The following is a 19,728-nucleotide window of genomic DNA, read 5'->3' on the forward strand; positions in this document are numbered from 1 at the left end:
ACAGCCAGAAATAAAAAAAAATCTTGTTTGCATTAGTATCCCTGTCCTCCTCTACCTCTTCCTCATTCCTCCTCCTCCAGGTTGTTCCTCTATCCTGACGCTGATTAGAAGTGAAGAGACAAATTAATCTGGGAGCGCCGAGTTGCCAGCTTTCTCTAACAGAGGACATTCACAGAATTTTTAGGAGAGATGCAACGTCAGCTTCCATCAGTGCTACAGGGGCACTGTGTGTGTGTGTGTAAGTGTGCACATGCTTGCCTGTGCCTGTGTGTGTGTGTGTGTGTGTGTGTGTGTGTGTGTGTGTGTCTAGAAGCAGCATGGGGCCAATGCATAATCACCTTATTATATTCCTCTGAATGGAATAGTGAATTGATCTGATTAGAGGCTGGATGAGAAGGAGAGGCGAGAGGAGAAGTCTGCATGCAGAGCAGCTTTTGCTGAAAGATGATTGCGAAGAAAAAATACACAACCAGAAAAATATGGAAAAAGAAAAGACGGAAAAGAGGTTGAAAGAAGAGGAGGGGTGATAAAATAAGAAAATGCATCAATTAATTCAGGAAATAAAACAAAAAAATTGGTATGTTTGATGTAAAAATATTGAAGTTGAAGTCATTGTGTGAGGACAATTTTAAAATATATTTTAAAAACAACTTCTTTATACTAGAGTAAACATATGAGTGCAGCTGATGATGCACTGTAAAATACTTAAAGAGCAAGTCACCCCCCACCAGAGTCTTAAGCCTGGGGCACACTGGAGGCAGGTGCACCGCGTCGCACCCGACATGTTGAGAAGTCAAGTGGTCAGGATCCGCTGCACTGCACCATTGAGCGCTTCTTGGAAAGTTGCGCGATAGTCACAACATCACGCAGGATTTGAGAACAGGAAGCAGGAAGTGACTCTACTGTTTATACGTGATCAGACTTTCCATCATGTTTTGTGAGACTCAAATTCATTTAAAATGGTATGCTATTAATTTTAGTTTAAGATTAACAGTACTTAAGTTATCAACACTGTGCTCCCCATGTGCCCCACTCTCATTAACTATAATGGCTTCTATTTAAACGGCAAGGGGGTGACGCTGCGTGGTGCAACCGCCTCCGGTGTGCCCCAGGCTTCACTCCCATTTCATGTTTGACAAATGCAACAAATACTGTTGCCTGGCAGAGTGACAGGGCGAAGCCACTAAAAATACACATATTGTGACATCATACTGTACCAGCTAACATCATTGTGTAACCTCTTAGCCAATAATGATGGAAGATTTAAATTCAAATGCAGTGCAGAGTTTTTACCTGAAGATGGCGCAACACTGACAGTTTTATGGAGAAAACTACAATTTTAACTAAGATGCACTAAAGTCACAAATTATTGACTACACGTGTCTACAGCATGATTAGACACTTACGTACATAGTTTATTAGTGAAAACAAGTTGATTTGTGGGTGACTTGCTCTTTCACAATTTTTTTTATTTACTTTGGATGGCTAAATCTTGGCTAAACTTGAGAATTGTAATCAAAAAACAAAAACTAAATTAAAATTTCTTACCAAATTTACACTGTCAGAGTGTGTTATGAGTAACGCTCAGCTTCTACAACATCCCATTGCAGCTCAATATCTGCTAAACTGGCTAAATTAGGTTTTGTGTTAGCTAGGAGTCATTAGTTGTGGCGGCCATCTTGAAAGTTGTTGATTCTAAATGTTAACCAGTAGGAGTTTATACGACGTTCATTTTTTCTGAGCTTCATTGGTGGTTCATGAGTTAAATGAACACACAGATGTAGGCTCACAGGCAAAAATGTTATTCATTCAGCGGTGGATTAGAGCAATCTGGGTTTTTAAACAGCACAGGATTAACACATTCACCATCAAGTTTAGGATCTTTCCCAGTTTATGAAAAAACAAGAAGTCTGTCTTTGTTTGGAGTTAATGAGCTCTAGATCAAACATGTCAAATTCTAGATGAGCTCTAGATCTAAACCACAAAAAGCTGCTGTGAAACTAGAAACTGCAACAAATTCTGGGAGATTTTGCAGAGTCATCCCAAATCCCTGTTTTCCACATTAAAGCCTCTCTGAACTGACACAAACCATGTTTTACTCTCCCAACTCCTTAAACCTCAGAGGAGGCTCTGCTCGCTCTCATGCACAACACACAACACGCACGCAGTTCTCCGGAAGGTACGGCAGTAGATCATAATTAGAGCCAATCAAAAAGACGCGTGCAGCCTGTTTATTCCAGCCAGCCAGCCAGTTTGTCCATCTGGCCGTACTTGGGCTTTCTGTGCTCGGCTGACTCTCCAACAGCAAGCTATAAAAGATTCTCTTAATTTGTGGGACTTATCTGAATTCACGTCCTAGCACCATTTTAACACACAATGCCACACACTAGAGACATTTAATGTTTTATTGTCAAATGCATGTTAAAGAAATCAAATGAAAATTGTAAAATAATTTAAACTGTTTTAAACTACATGTACAAATATTATCTATGTACAAATGTGTGCACATAATCTGCTACATGAGCAGGTATGTGCAACAGTTAAATGCAGAGTATAGAGATTGTGCAAATATTCCTAACAGCAGGTTAAAAAAATGTAAATCAGTTAACAGTCAGAGTATTTTCAATGTTCAAATCCGTGAGGGGGGCTTTGATCTCAGGAGTATGGTTGTGGGAAGTAACAAGTTCTTCAGTCTAGTTGTGCATTTCACATTTCTGTACCTCCGGCCAGATAATAGTGTGTGAACAGTCCTTTCTGGGGTAAGTGGGGTTAGATGATGGAGGTGGCTCTGGTGTGGTGGTACATGCTCTGTAGAGAAGGTTGTGGAGTCCTGGCGATCCTTGAAGCAGTCTTAATCATTCTCTGCAGGCGCTTGCAGTCACTCTATGGAACTCCAAAGTGTCCAAAAATAAAATAATACATTGTGAAATATGTAAATGTAGGTTTAAACAGTTTCCCTGCTCAAATAAACCAACAGAATCAGAAAATAATTACAGTTAATGATATATAATTATTAGAAATTGTTATAAAACACCGTAAACATCTGAAAACATTTCTGAATATTGTAATGATGCATATGGGGCTACTGTAAAAGCTTTTGTAGCCTAATGTTACAGTTCCTTTAGAGAAAAGTGAAAGTGAATACTGGGGATGTGGGTGTGTTTCAGCTGTTTGTTGGACTTCTCTGATAAACCACTGTTAAGGGCAAAATATCATTCTATCTGCTGTTATTAGTTCTGCACAAATGTTACAACAATAAAAATAAAATTCTCGCTCAAAGCTTCTGGTGGGCAGATTAGTTAAAATGCTTTGAAGAATGTGCTGCTGCTGCAGAGACCAGAGATCGTGTCACAGACTCCATGTGTACAAAATAAATTGTCTGCACCAACAGTCTGCAGTTTGTGGTTTTCAGGAAGTTCATTTTATAAGTTAGGACAGGAAGCACGTATATCAGTTAATATGTGTGAGGATGGTTGGTTTTTCTAACTGTAGCTGCAAATAATAATAATAAACGCTAAAAGATACTGATGGTGCTTTCAATGCACCTTGAAAAAATGAGGAAATTGCAGGTAAACCATAAAGCAATCGATCTAACAGTTTATTTATTTATTTATTTATTTTTTACCAATGACAAACTAGGAAAGATACAATGCAATGTAAGCCTAATTGATACTTCTCCATCTGCGCCGGTATGGAGACACGCAACGCCATTATGCGTCGGTGCAAGAGCTCTTCGATGGACTCACCGAGGGTGACAGAGACACACCCAAATTTTTTACTATCAGTTGAAAGTGAGGGAGTCCGCAAGCTTGTGATCGGTCAGGACGCTGACCAGCACCACCTTTGCTCCCTCAAAAAGTAAAGATATTTAACGGCGGACAAGGAACAGATTGAAGAACCCTAACCCAGAAAAAGTCTTTAAATATGAATGTTTATTCACCCGTGTCTCAAGGAGTACAAAGATATACGGCAAGCATTTTATTTGTGGCTGAAAAAAGATGAGAAATGTGAGTTTAAAGGTGCCCTTGCCAAATGCCATTGTATGTGCTCACTCCCAAGGCCCTAAGTGTGTGTTTGCGTGGAATGTCATTGGTGGAAGTGTTTAATGTGCAAATAAAATTGGGGGGCAGGCTGCCACAGGAATGCGGAAATGGGGTCCATACCCGCACCCCCTCACTTGTCCACCCCCCAAAGTCCTATGTGCATGTTTGTGTGCTGATGTGAGGGAGCAGGAGGAGAAACATGTGTGGGGATGGGGAGGAATGGCTGGTTGGCCTAAGCCCTCCAGGGAGCCAGCTCCCCCACTGGCCCCAATAGGCACCTCCATTGCCAAAATGCCACCCAATGCATGGAGACCCCAGCCCATCTTGCCAAGGCCCAAAGCAACAGCATCGGTCACTATCTCTTCCAAACTGGGATACATGTTGTTGTTTTCACGGATACCAGAACAAGAAGAACCGGAAATGACGCATATTGCGTCTGGACGTAGTCCATACGTCCTGACGCTACCCCAACGTCCGCAGTTAAATCGGGTAATGCAAGTTAGAAGTAACTCTTTTTATTTATGCTTGTAAACGTGTTATTCTGATCAACTCAGAAACCCGAATCCCGACCTTAACCCGATCATAACCTGGATATTGGCTGCATGTAAACGTACTCAATGATCCCCCATCATCGCTATGTTATAGAACTGATCAAATGAGCCCAAAGAGATTGACTTGAAGTGGAAGCAGAGGCTGTATCAAGTGCAATATGATCTAACAAAAGATTTCTATACTGGTTAATGCAACGAGTATCTCTATTTTTCCAATTCATGAGGATAGTTTTCTTAGCGATGCATATGGCAGTAAGAACCACGTGAACCAAAGATGTTTCAATCGGGACATCGTCCAGGTTTCCCAGTAAACGGGGGTGGGGGTGGGGGTGGGGGGGTGGGGGGTGGGGGGTGTTGGGATATGACATTTCAGAGACTTTGACAGATCCTCACATACTCTACCCCAAAATCCCCGGACAGGTGGACAGGACCACAGTGTGTGAATGTAATTGTCAGGAACATTGTTTGTGCAGTGTGTACAGGTGTCAGACGACACAAACCCCATCTTGAACATCCAATGACCTGTATAGTGTACTCTGTGTAGAATTTTGTACTGAATTAACTGTAAATTGGAGTGTCTGATCATTTTAAAAGTTTTACCAAGTTTGGGACCAGAAATTCTGGTAAAAGCTAACTGATAGATCCACCTCCCATTTTTCAATAGGGATTACTATTCTATAGTCTATTTTGGACAGTGTCTCATATACTTTAGACAGTAGTTTGGGGGTTTGAGATTATAGAAGTCTAATACCCTTGGTGGTCCATACCCGCACCCCCTCACTTGTCCACCCCCCAAAGTCCTATGTGCATGTTTGTGTGCTGATGTGAGGGAGCAGGAGGAGAAACATGTGTGGGGATGGGGAGGAATGGCTGGTTGGCCTAAGCCCTCCAGGGAGCCAGCTCCCCCACTGGCCCCAATAGGCACCTCCATTGCCAAAATGCCACCCAATGCATGGAGACCCCAGCCCATCTTGCCAAGGCCCAAAGCAACAGCATCGGTCACTATCTCTTCCAAACTGGGATACATGTTGTTGTTTTCACGGATACCAGAACAAGAAGAACCGGAAATGACGCATATTGCGTCTGGACGTAGTCCATACGTCCTGACGCTACCCCAACGTCCGCAGTTAAATCGGGTAATGCAAGTTAGAAGTAACTCTTTTTATTTATGCTTGTAAACGTGTTATTCTGATCAACTCAGAAACCCGAATCCCGACCTTAACCCGATCATAATCTGGATATTGGCTGCATGTAAACGTACTCAATGATCCCCCATCATCGCTATGTTATAGAACTGATCAAATGAGCCCAAAGAGATTGACTTGAAGTGGAAGCAGAGGCTGTATCAAGTGCAATATGATCTAACAAAAGATTTCTATACTGGTTAATGCAACGAGTATCTCTATTTTTCCAATTCATGAGGATAGTTTTCTTAGCGATGCATATGGCAGTAAGAACCACGTGAACCAAAGATGTTTCAATCGGGACATCGTCCAGGTTTCCCAGTAAACGGGGGTGGGGGTGGGGGGGTGGGGGGTGGGGGGTGTTGGGATATGACATTTCAGAGACTTTGACAGATCCTCACATACTCTACCCCAAAATCCCTGGACAGGTGGACAGGACCACAGTGTGTGAATGTAATTGTCAGGAACATTGTTTGTGCAGTGTGTACAGGTGTCAGACGACACAAACCCCATCTTGAACATCCAATGACCTGTATAGTGTACTCTGTGTAGAATTTTGTTCTGAATTAACTGTAAATTGGAGTGTCTGATCATTTTAAAAGTTTTACAAAGTTTGGGACCAGAAATTCTGGTAAAAGCTAACTGATAGATCCACCTCCCATTTTTCAATAGGGATTACTATTCTATAGTCTATTTTGGACAGTGTCTCATATACTTTAGACAGTAGTTTGGGGGTTTGAGATTATAGAAGTCTAATACCCTTGGTGGTGTTTGTAATTCTATTTTATTGAGCTTAAATTTTTGTTTAACTACAGATTTAATTTGGTGATATTCTAAAGAGCTATTCTTATCTATTCCAAATTGGGAGACTATTCTGTTAATGGGATGAAGTCCAATCCTTCATATATGTGTTCCAGGTATAGGATTCCTTTACTTTTCCAGTCCGGAAGGTTAATCATTTTATTATTTTGCAAAATATCAGGATTGTTCCAGATAGGTGTGCGTCTGCATGATATTAGTGAAGACTCTGTCATTTTAAGATACTCCCACCATGCTGTCAGAGAGGTGCTGATACTAACACTTTTGAAGCCTTCATGTTTTCTTATGCTTGAGCTAATAAATGGTAAGTCTGAAAGCTCTATCGTTTTGCAAAGTGTCTGTTCTATATCTAACCAAGACTCATCTAGTGGGTTATCTTGCAACCATCTTGGTATATATTGCAGCCTGTTGGCTAAGAAATAATAATAAAAGCTGGGTAGATCCAGTCCTCCTCTGTCTTTGGTCTTCTGAAGTGTTTTTAAGCTAATTCGTGGAGGTTTATCCTGCCAAAGGAATTTAGTAATTGAGGAGTCCAGAGATCGAAACCAGTCAGCTGGTGGCTTGTTTGGGATCATCGAGAATAAGTAATTTATTCTGGGTAAGACCATCATTTTAATTGTAGCAACCCTCCCCATTGGCAAGGATTTCCATCTTGCAAGATCATCTTCCACTTTCTTTAAAAGTGGGATGTAGTTTAGTTTGGTTAGATCTGCCAACTTGGGAGAGACATTAATTCCCATGTATGTGATATTCCCTGACTCCAATTGTGTATTTAGCAAATTGACAAAAGAGAAATTAATTGGTAGAACTGTGGATTTTAACCAGTTTATAGAGTAATCTGAAACTCTCAAGAAAGAGTTTTATCAGTTATATTGAATGGGAGAGAGAGGAGTGATGCAGCTGACCATGATGGACTCAATGATGGTTGGTTTCTAATTTGTGTTTTTCTTGCTTTCTGTTTTTAAGCATCTAAATGTGCAAGATTGTGTGTGTGTGTGTGTGTGTGTGTGTGTGCGTGTGTGTGTGATATTTTTAGAGAATAGATTTCAGATATTGTGAATTGGAAGAGTTGCTAATTACATTTTCCTGTCACATGTCCCGTTGTTCCATTTATTTCCTCCTTTTCATCTTTCCAGCACCTCTTTATCTCTGTCCTCACTGCCTCTTCCATCCAGCATCTTCTCCCATCAGTCTGGCCCTCCTTTTAAATAATTGTTGTCCTCACTGACTCATTGTCCACTCATTTATCTTATGCCTCCCTTTATCTTTCTGATTACCACTCTGAAATTCAGGTTTCCCCATCACTTTTGTGCCACCAACAGCTTTCTGCTCTAGATGCTTTGTTTCACAAACTCCAGCCTGTTCTTTAGGGTTTGTTCTGAAACTTTTTAGGCCTCTGACTTTTAGATGTTTTTCTGATTTTAGAAAAGACCCCTTCAAAGATCAGAATGTTGTCTTTCTTTAGACAAAAACGGACTTTTCTGTAATCTTTTGGGGTGACATTGCACATGCAGTTTCTGAGTGTTCAATGACTTCTATTGAGTTTTGTGAAAAGCTAAAAATAAAAGACTGTTTCCATTGAATAAAAGCTTCTTTTTCTTTGTAGGCGTGGTTAGAAATGTCTTTTTTTAACAATGTTGTTTATAAGACAAGTTGGACATGAATAAAACTGTTCAGGCACCAAAGATACAACTGATTTTAATGTGAATACATTTTCTATTTTTTTGTTGTTATTCTGTAGCACTTTATTTGCATTTTTCTGCCAGGAAGTGGTATCCCTACATGTTTAAAGCGCTTTATTTATTATCAGTACAAATTAAGCATCTTTTGTTTTGAATATTTATAGATCAATAGTACTTTAAAGTGACAGTGTGTATTTTTCCTAGTGATAGGGGAAAGTAAATTCCTAAATCATTGCAAGTAAGCAGCATTTTTGTGTTGGAGTAAAACCTTACCAACGGATGCCCATTAGGGTCAAAAAGCCCTGTGGAGTGCAAACTTCAGCAAATAACAAGCACAACAGACTCCATATCATCACTGGCACCAAGTGAAGAGGTAAAAGTGTAAAACAACATTTAAGAATGGAGAAAGTTTTGTAACCGTTTGTAAATGTATTTTGTCCTCATGGGCTCCCGTAGAAGGAAACATGGCATCTAATATGGCGTCGTCCAGAGACTTAGACCTGCTCCCATGTGTTTTAGACCTGATTTTTATGGTCATATAAAGTCGCCAATATTTTTCAACAACTCTGCATCATTTAATTCTTTTTCAACAACGGAAATTTCCAGAAATGAATGGTAAAAACTACACATTGTCTCTTTAAAGTTATCAAATGCTCCCTGTTCTAACGTGTCACTGCACAGTGTGGTCATGAATTATCAAACCAAATTAGCATGCAAACCCAAATGTTTTTGTACACTTTGGTGTTTTTTTTTCTATAGAATTCATGTCAGCTGATTAGAATTCTTCACTTCGTCTTCATTTTTCAGCTTTGCAACCCAAACTTTTGACTAAATAACACAGGTGGGTAAATACATTCTCAAATTAATCACAAGCTGAAAGGATAGCTGAATTGAGGGGAAAGAAGAAAAATGAGAAAGGGAGAAAAAGCCTTACAAGGTTAAAAAAATATTCTGGCCTTAAAAAGTCAATTTATTAAACCTCTTCTAGCAATGCAGCAGCACTGTATGGACTCTTTACTCAATAAAACTCATTAATTCTGTTTCCAAACATTCCTCATTCATCACAGGCTTTGTAGAAAGTTAGATTCACTGTTGCACATCTGACTTTGTGCAGAGATTCATCCCTCAGTCCAGCGGACAGCCTCAAGTTCACATAGATTCTCTGACAAGAATGGCTTTGATTGTGTCACAGATTTTTAATGTGAAAAGATCAATTGTTGGTCTCTGAATTGAAATATCTAATTGGATAAATTAACCAATTTGACTATATTTTTGTGAACGTGAAGGGGAAGTGTGTTACAAACCCTCAGCCGACTCATGAATAAAGATTTGCTCGGAGAGAAGCAGCTGCTCTGCTGTCAGATTGGTTTTGCAGCTCTAACTAATTAGAATCCATCTGAACATCACAGCTCACATTTTAGATGGGTTTTATTTGGATTTGCACCTTCTGCTAATTTTTAACTCTAAGACTTTTATCAGGTTATTCCAGGATATGAAAGTAAATAAAAGTTTAGTCCAAGTGCACACCTTTGAAGTTACAATAGCTGATTTTTCTCCCCTCTTTCCAAGAGCAATGTGATTGTTGTTGGGTTTTTTTTTTTACTTCCAGAGGATAAAAGATGGGAACAAAACTCATTTAAACTTTATATTATTTAGGAGTGTTGAGATGATGCAGTACACAGTTTGAGAGCTAGCTGTGGGTAATTAGCTTCCAAGCTCGAGTTAAGAGTCAGCACAAACACCCAGAAGGCAGATAGGCCTATCACATTTTCATTTATTGGTGGAAAACTCACTATATCCTTGCAAAACGAGCTGTCCTGGGAAGTAATCTTCCTTTGCTCTTTTATACATGAAGAAAAAATGTATATAGGCTGCACTGATCTACATCGTGACATCAGAAGTCAGTGGGCTAGTAGCAACAGCACACAAGCTCACTCAACGTGAGGCTAAAATAAAAAAGGGAAAAACCACCCCCTAGTGGTGCAACGTAACATAAACCCAGCACTTCAGTGATTGCTGGGCTAAAAATATACTTGCTTTTTAACATTGCGTTGGTGCAGGCAGAAGTGCATGTAGTACTGGAGGATTCCACTAGGGGCACAGTAGAGATGGAGGTCTGGGTTTGTGGAGTAACCAAAACAGACATGGTGTCAGTAGGAGAGAACAGTATGTCGTGTTAATTTTGGGGGAAATGCACAAACGACCGTACACAGTGCCCTGAACCACATTAGCAAGAATCTGGTGATAGGATATTTATCACAATACAAGCGAGACGATGCCACGTATTGTGATGCTAAAAGACGGACGATATTTGCACAATTTAAGTACACAGAGATCAAAATCTTGTTGTTCCATCAGAATGAAGGCAGTAAAAATGGCTGGGAGTCTGAAATGCACCACACAAAAGAAATACAGTAAATGTTTGTGTGTAAATTCTAAATTTAAAAAATCGACACATTGCTTGTAAATATCAATTCAGTCGCATAACATAAAATATCTCAGTATTTTAGTGTATTGATGTTTTCTTACATCCCTAATAATACTCATAAAAAACTAAAGAAAATATTAGGTCTGAGGTATTTAAACGCTAACATGCTCTGAAAAAAGGGAAAAGCTGATTTTTGATCATGTTTAGTTGCTCCTCAAACTGAGTTTACGAACAAAAGAAAGCATTTATTTATTTTGACTATGAGACTGAAAGCCTACATAATGTTTGTGCAAAAATGGTAAAAAATTGTTTTCCTAAATAAAGTTTATTCTTAAATATTTCTCCCTACCAGATATAAACACTAATCCTAATCTGTCTAGGATCTCGTTTTAAAATATTCGTCAATCCAACTGGATATAAAAGTGCTTACAGAAAAATACAAATGCACTCAAATTGAACATCACATAATCATGACTTTTGTTCAATTTTACTTTTTATTAAAAAGCTCAGCAGAGCTCTTTTGGGTTTTGAGTAAATTCTGAAATATTCATGCTTCATAGAAATGCTGAGAATGATCACATCCTGCACTCACACCTCCAGTCTGACTGCAGATGTCACTGTAGTCAAAGCAGGCAGCTGGCTCAGTAATATTAGTGAGTCTGCAGCTTACATGAAAATACCTAGTTTAGCTTAGTTTTTAATACATTTCCACAATGAGAAGCAACATTTTTTTAAATTTCTTTCATAGAAATTCAGCTACTTATATTGTGCATTAAAAATATGATGTTGGGAAGTTTTTTTCTTCATGTTTTTAAACACAAAACAGTAAAAAAAAATTGAATAATTTTTAATTTGCATGGGGTTTCTTCATTTAATGAACAATTAGCAGAATAAAAAAAGCACTTGTTTAGAATACAGAGAAAAAAGCAACTCTACCTTCTTCATTGATGATGGTTTGTGTCATCTTGCCAAATTGGGTATCTTCAATTAAAATGGAAATGAGATATTGGTCCTTATAGATCAAGGATAAGTGGTCCAGATCTGCATGTTTGTACTTTTACTTTGGGCGACTTACTGATAAAGGGTAAGAGAGGTCACTCTGACCATCTAACTTGGTCCTAAAGGTCTGTTTGATAGAGAAGACGACATTTTTGTGGGGAAATCGGAATTTAAACTTGTTTACTGCAAACCTGTTTCCAGAGAACATTAATATAACGTTAGGTCTGCAGCACAGTCATTCCCTGTTCTTTGATAATACATTTTAAAAAGTCTGAAATTTTAAAATAAGCTGTGATCCTGATTGTATGTTTAAAGGCAGTTTTTCCACGTCTACATTTTAATGACTTCTCACATTCCAGGAGGAAATGCGATGCTGTCTTTTAGCGGCGTCATCACACTGACAGACTGTCACAGCTCTGTTACGGAGATTTTTTCCAGGTGGAGCTTCAGACACTGATGAAAGTTTACCTGCCAAAAGGATCAACTGGAGGAAAAAAGTCACGAAGACCGTCTGTCAACTTTTTAGCACACAGTCACTGAGTCATCAGCGGAAAGGGTAATGCTGCAAGTCCCATTCTGCTGTTTGTCTTGGGTGCTTCTTCCTCCCTGCAACATTTCACGTGCATGGACTCTACTCACAGAAGAAATGCATTGTGAAGGTTTCATTCCTTAGAAATATTGACAACTAAATGGAATTTGTTTAAAGCTGAAAGAACATAGAACACCAGAAAACTCCAGGCTTGTCCTATAACAAAAAACAGTGTTCAACAAAAAGAAACGCACTTTATTAAATTACCCTGTGTTAAAAAGGTCAGTCTTTCATGAACAAGAAGATTTCCAATGACCAGATTGAGTGTTTAAATCAACAATGGTACCACTGATTGCTTGAAAGACCCTTGTAAATGAAATTACATTTTTGCTAACTATGGGTCAATGAATAAAGTTTATTGCTTTGAAAACACATCATACTGTTGCGTGGTTTTGCAACACATCTGTTGAAGTTTTGAGCTCAGGAGCCAACTGTTCCTCTTCTTTTTGCCCACTCCTTCCCTCCTGTCTCTCTTTGCTTTGCAGGGGAGTCCTGCTGCCTCGCCCGTTGGTGATTCTGCTGCTTTCTGCTGATTGCCCACACCTGCACTTCATTATCTCATCAAGCCTGCAGTAGATCTTCCGGATGTTTTCAATTCTCCATTGCCGAACCGTTTAGTCACTGTTGATGACCGTCAGCCAGTTTTCTGGTGTTAAGCTGTCTACTGTAATTTAAACTATGAACAAGAGTAACTTTTTCCTGCCTGTTTGCTCCCAAGCTCTTCTGGTGTACAACTCCCAAGTGGAGAAGTCTGTGACAACTGTTCCTGCCTGAACAGGTTGTTCTTGGTGTGATCACAGTCATTGAAACTTGCCTCTAAAGATGAATCTTCTCACCTGTAAATTCTTACCTGTAAAACTCGCCTTTAAGGACGTCATTAGGCCTATTATGGGTGAGCTTCAACCCCCCAAAACAATCCTACCCCCCCCCCCCCTAAAAATATAATAACTATCATACTGTCTTATCAGTACATTTCATACAAAGGTGTTTGTGCACATGAAGTTAATATGGTAACGTTAGCCTGGTTCACACAGCAAGGATTTGACATTTTTCAATGATTTTCCAAATATGAGAAACCCTAGGGGTTTAAGTATCTCGGGGTCTTGTTCATGAGTGAGGGTAGGAGGGATCGGGAGATCGACAGGCGTATTGGTTCGGCGTCTGCAGTGATGTGGACGCTGAGCCGATCTGTTGTGGTGAAGAGGGAGCTGAGCCAGAAAGCCAGGCTCTCGATTTACCGGTCGATCTATGTCCCAATCCTCACCTATGGTCATGAGCTTTGGGTAATGACCGAAAGAACGAGATCGCGGATACAAGCGGCCGAAATGAGTTTCCTCCGTAGGGTGGCCGGGCTCAGCCTTAGAGATAGGGTGAGGAGCTCGGACATTCGGGAGGGACTCGGAGTAGAACCGCTGCTCCTCTGGATCGAAAGGAGTCAGTTGAGGTGGTTTGGGCATCTGGTCAGGATGCCTCCTGGACGCCTCCCTGGGGAGGTGTTTCGGGCATGTCCTGCCGACAGGAGCCCCCCGGGTCGACCCAGGACACGTTGGAGGGGTTACATCTCCAATCTGGTTCGGGAACCCCTTGGGGTCCTGCCGGAGGAGCTGGTGGAGGTGGCCGGGGAGAGGACGGTCTAGAGCTCCCTAGATGGGATGCTGCCTTCGCGACCCGGACCCGGATAAGTGGAGGAAGACGATGACGACGACGAGAAACCACAGAAAAACATTAAAATGTGGATATACCAGTTTTGGTCCCACACCTAGCCAGCATGCATAGGTGGGCCCCATATGTGTGACGGTGGCACAGGAGTTAAGTGCTCACCTTGTAATAGGAAGGTTGCAAGTTCGAGCCCCGCTCAGTCTATCGCTGTTGTTGTGTCCTTGGGCAAGGGCCCCAGGGCAGATGTGGCTACATCGTAGCTCAACCCTACCAGGGTGTGAATGTGTGTGTGAATGGGTGAATGACTGATTGTGTTGTAAAGCACCTTGGGGGGTTCCAGGACTCTAGAAGGTGCTACATCAAATACAGGCCATTTACCATTTTACCATTTAGACATGTATGGACAAACAGTACGGATGCCAACAGGGTTTGTCCGTGGTTTCCATGGTGGCCCCACGGGGATTTTCCCACATAGTTTTTAACGGGCCAATGTATGAATCATATCTGCTACCCCATGCAGGGCCTGTTTCATTTTATATAGGCAAAAATCTAGGAGGGCAAACTTCTGTGGGGCCATCATGGAACCTGCAAAAATCCAACATGCTTGAAAGCCGTGGTTAATAATCAGACTGGTCCTAATGTGTTTGGACTGTCAGAGCATTAACCACACCCGTATAACTTTGATGCAGAAGACGGGTATGAATCGCAGCGATCAATCAAATGGGCTAGCAGCAGTATTTTTGGATTTGCAGCAAACTCGTTGTACCGGGCAAGACTAAGGTTGATATATTTCATGAAGGAGACGGACTAACTGTGATGGACCTGGAATAATTAATGGGATGTATTTCTATTACTTACTTAGTTTTGATAATCCTATATTTGAGTACAAACGACGTGTGTTCCTGTCCACGATAGTGAATTGCTAGATACTAATAATGTTCCAATGTAGGATTACGTGTGTGGAAATTACGTTATTTATTTAGCATGATGAGCATTGTCGTTATGAGATATCTATCTCCCCTTGGTGAAACAGTAGCTGCAGAACCCGGCGACCCCGCCAGCAACAAAAACTGGTAGGGATCAGAATTGTTTTTATAGAGCTCTAGTACTAGGTGAAATACTGTTTATCACAGGTGTGACCAAGTCACTGCTTTGCAAGTCACAAGTAAGTCACAAGTCTTTCCAGTCAAGTCTCGAGTCAAGTCCAAGTCAAAGACAACCAAGTCCAAGTCGAGTCCAAGGTCAATGATCTGGAAGTCCAAGTCAAGTCCAAGTCCTTAACTTTGAATTATTAAGTCATAATCAAGTCATCTGTCCAACTTCAATTTTACGACAATGATAATGAATAAATTCCAGAAATAAAATTTCTTAATGCTTCATTTATTTGCTCAAACCAGCAGAAAGTGCAACTGAAACTGATTATAAACAAAGTGCTGCTGCATTTAGCAGAACAAGATCACACCCAGAATGAAGAATGACTCATGATTTTTGTCCATGTCGTGCCACTTTTGTGCTAAAATATCAAATATGCCCAAGTCATCATCAAGTCAACAGATGCAAGTCGATTCAAGTCGCAAGTCATTAGCGTTCAAGTCTGAGTCAAGGCATGTCTTTATAGATTTTATCAAGTCAAGTCAGAAGTCATTAAAATAATGACTCGAATCTGACTCGAGTCCAAGTCATGTGACTCGAGTCCACACCTCTGCTGTTTATCACGTAATGCAGTAGCGGTTTTAGGCACGGGCAGACAGGGCAGTTGCCCGGGGCGGCATTTTTTCATGACACAAAAGGGGCGCACAAGCGCTGAGTAAAAAATAAAAAAAAGAAATCTGCGCGGCACCGAGGTTTTCTATTATCTGTCATATGACAGTGTCTGGATTGGAAACAGCAAGTTGGCGCCCCCTGCAGCTGCAGGCGCTCCTGCTGACTGAGAACGTTCACGTGCTCCGTGTGTGTGTGAAGAACAGGAAGGGGAGGGGCGCGGCGGGGGAATTCACCTCTGCGTCTTTCCCAAATGAGAAATGAAATGAAATAAGCGGGTAGGGGCTGAATCACCTGTATTAACATGGCTAAAGTCAATCACATCTTGATGTTCTTCCATTTAACGCACATTTCATTCATAATATCATAAACACAGGCCTATCATTCTTTCAGGTTTTTCTGAATTGTGTGAAATGACCGAATGAAAAAAGGAAAAACAAAACGATTTTGTGGTCACCCCCCCATCAAGGTCAAATAGTTTAGTCCTGACTAAAGGAAACTTACTGAGTCAAGAGCCAAACAGAAGAGATGAACATAAAAAGGCTAAAACCACCAGGTGCCCGATTCAGGAAAAATAAAGAAAAAAAGAGCAGAAAGATAAAGGTATGATGCATGATGCATGTTTTCAAGTTTTTAACCAGTTAACTGGGATTTTAACTGTTAAATTCGGTCAACTAATTGCTAACAGAGCTAATAGGGCTAAAATATTGAAACGAATACTCAAATGGTTCGAAAAAATATCCTTAAATCGTTTTTACTGATTCAAACTAGGATTTGTTAAATGCTCGCTGCAGCCTGTGGCCTGTCTGAACAACAACAAACACATGTTGATCATGTTCACATGATAATAAATAAAACAACTACAAGCAGAAGAAAACACCCCAGTCACCACTAACTATCCTGTTTATTTATTGCAGATGGCTGCACTGATTATTTTTACGTGATTTGTTCTGTAAAAGTTGGCATTTTTGGTAGTCTACAGTTTTTTTTATGTCAGTTTAAATTACAATTTCAGAGGCAATTCTAAAATATTATGGATCATGAGATCTATTGGAGATCTACCCCAACTTTTGGACTGCTCTGCCAGTCACTGTGGCTCAAGCTGAGAGGAGCTTTTCAAAACTTGATCAAGTCATACCTGAGGTCACCTATGTTTCAGGGGCGGCTCACTAACCTGGCTCTGATTAGTATCAATCACTCAGTAGGGGAGCAGATTTCATATGACGACATTATTGATGACGTTGCATCAAGGTTAGGTTTTAATTTTAGTTTGTGTTTTCTGTTCTAAGTGCAATGCAGTGATTATCTTTAGTTTGTTATGTGTGAAATATTTTTGCTATTTAGAATATTTATAATATATTATGTTCATATATTCTTAATATTTAGTTATTGTTTGTTTTTGTATATTTGATTCTATATATTTTGATACAGTATATAATGTATATTGCCTTACATTCTGACAACTTCATAGTAATTAATGTAAATATGTGCAACTTAGAAAAATGAATGTTCAATAGTCGTTCTAATAAAACATGCCTGTTTGTAGAAAACATGCGTGTGTGTGTGCAGGTGGGGTGGTGGTGGTGGTGTGTGTGGTGGTGGGGGAGGTTGGGGGGGGGGGGGGGGGCTCAAAGGGGGCCTCGCCCGGGGAGTAATTCCATGTAGAACCGCCACTGACGTAATGTTATAAATAGAAAGAATTAAGAAAATAAAGCAATCTTTTGTGTAGTGCCTATCAAGATACAAATCACAACGCGCTTCACAAGAACAAAAAACTGAAAATATAAAAAGGATTTATTTAAATTATTAAAAAACACAATTAAAATAAGATACAATTTTTTTTGATTAAAATGTAATGAAAGGGAAAGAAAAAGAATAGGAACAAGGGAAATCGGTGGATCCCAGGAAAGGCGGAGTCCAGCAGGGGGAATTCTGGCAAAGTTAAAGTCCCATTAGTTGTCACACACACTGATGTGTGTGCGAAATTTGTTCTCCGCATATGACCCATCCCCTGGGGGAGCGGTGAGCTGCAGACACAGCCGCGCTCGGGAACCATTTGGTGGTTTAACCCCCCAATCCAACCCTTAATGCTGAGTGTCAAGCAGGGAGGCATTGGGTCCCATTTTTTCAAAGTCTTTGGTATGACCCGACCAGGAATCGAACCCTGATCTCCCAGTCGCAGGGCGGACACTCTACCACTAGGCCACTGAGCAAGTTGGCAACTTGTTTACATTGGTGAACAGCAGCAGGGAGAACGTAAGCTAACGCTCAGAAGCTAGCTAACACTAAACTTTTGTGTCTCTATGAGCCCCACTCAGATGTGCAAAATCTTCCCACAACTGAACTGGGGTCTCCTTCATCAAACATTGCGTAGAATCCTTACTAAAAACGTACTTAAGCTCAGCAAAAAAAAAAAAAAGTACTTACGCCAAGTAAGTTTGTGATCTGTCAAACATGGAGTATGCACAGCTGCACGCAATCTCCGCTTCATAAATCGGAAACTATCTAGAAAGTTTCTCAGCTGTTTTTTAGTCACATCCCGCCCTCACCACGCCCACTTACTGCCATAAATAGTCAATGCAAAGTGTCTTGTGGATCTCATGCATATACATAAGCCGGCTGTTGCAGCACTCCGCCAGTGACGATGGCGACCGTAGATCAAGGCAGATCAAGGAAGTGCAATTTCACAAGCAGAAGTTGAGGTACTTGTGGGTGAGGTGGAGAAATGAAAGGAAGTGCTTTGGCAAAACAAAAAAGAGAAAATCCACGAAGTGGCACAGCGTTGCTTAAGCCGTCAATGTTGTGAATTCTTCAGAGGGATCTGTGGCGGATATTAAAAAAAATGGTCCAATCAGGATTCCCCAGACTCCTAGGTGCAAGTCACATGCGCTAACCAGTCGCCCAAACAGAGATCTCCCTTGTCCAAGTAGGCAGGGCACATCATCAATCGGGTCGCAGTGATAAGACACTCAGATGCATGACATTCTGTCTCAATCTGTTCCCCTGCTGATATTCTGCATTCCTTAAGGTTGGTTTATGCTTGATGCGTCCGCGAGGTCCGCACGGCTCCGCGCGGCAAAATTGCGTCATTTTAACAACCACGCCCCTCCGCCGCGCCTCCGCACGGCCCAAAATTTCCGCACCGCGCACCTAGAAAATTTTCTAACCACGCGGACGGTCTGATGTGGAAAAACATGGCGGACCGGCAAGAACTAGAATGGCAGAGGTTCGTAAATACAGACATTTGTATGATTCAGCTCTCAGAGATCACCGTGATCAACATGTTGTTAATAATTATTGGAGAGAAAAGATGAGGATGCTGTTAAAAAATGCTGGAATGCCATGTTGTAAACAGTAATTTCAACTTTTACTATGGTGTAGTGTTGGATGCATGCTGTAGAGCTCCATGCTGCCCCATACAGTTTGGGAGAATATTGTCTCACCGCAGAGACAAGCTGATTCCAGCTCCCGCCAGGGGTATCCTGCTGCTTTGTCCTTGGGCAAGACACTTCACCCAACTTGCCTGTGTTAGTGGTGGTCAGAGGGGCCGACGGCGCCAAATGGCAGCCTGGCCTCTGTCAGACCTCCCCAGGGCGACTGTGGCTACAAGTAGCTTACCATCACTAGCAGTGTGTGAATGTGAGAGTGTGTGAAAGCGTCTTTGGGTGTCTAGAAAAGCGCTATATAAGTTCATTGCATTATTATTATTATAAATGCTGCGAGTTGTGAAACGCGTTCCAGCTGCGAGCCGCATCACCAAGCGGAAAGTTAATGCGTCAAGCATAAATCAAGCTTTATTCTGCGCTTCAGGCTGTGTGTGTGTGTGTGTGTGTGTGTGTGTGTGTGTGTGTGTGTGTGTGTGTGTGTTTGCACGCACGTTTGTGTGTGTGGGGGGTTCTTGTTCTGTGTGAAAACGAAGCAGTACAAGTGATAAAGCTGCAGGATTTCATAATTGTATCCTTCTCAGCAGCAGCACTGCAGGTGCTCTCCATGTCCAAAATGTGCGTAAGCCA

The 19,728-nt window shown here is 41.0% G+C and overlaps 1 protein-coding gene across 1 annotated transcript in view; it reads right to left on the reverse strand.

Moving 5' to 3' along the window:
• Positions 1 to 2,837: 2,837 nt before the first annotated feature.
• ap1m3 (adaptor related protein complex 1 subunit mu 3) overlaps positions 2,838 to 19,728 on the reverse strand; it is a 114,653-nt gene continuing 97,762 nt past the window's right edge. The window contains exon 12 of the mRNA XM_054752093.2: positions 2,838 to 2,891. Coding sequence (XP_054608068.1) covers positions 2,884 to 2,891 — 8 coding nt within the window. The 3' untranslated portion in view covers positions 2,838 to 2,883. The remainder of the gene's footprint in view (positions 2,892 to 19,728) is intronic.

This window comes from Nothobranchius furzeri, chromosome 8, assembly GCF_043380555.1.
Source record: "Nothobranchius furzeri strain GRZ-AD chromosome 8, NfurGRZ-RIMD1, whole genome shotgun sequence".
Lineage (NCBI taxonomy): Eukaryota > Metazoa > Chordata > Actinopteri > Cyprinodontiformes > Nothobranchiidae > Nothobranchius > Nothobranchius furzeri.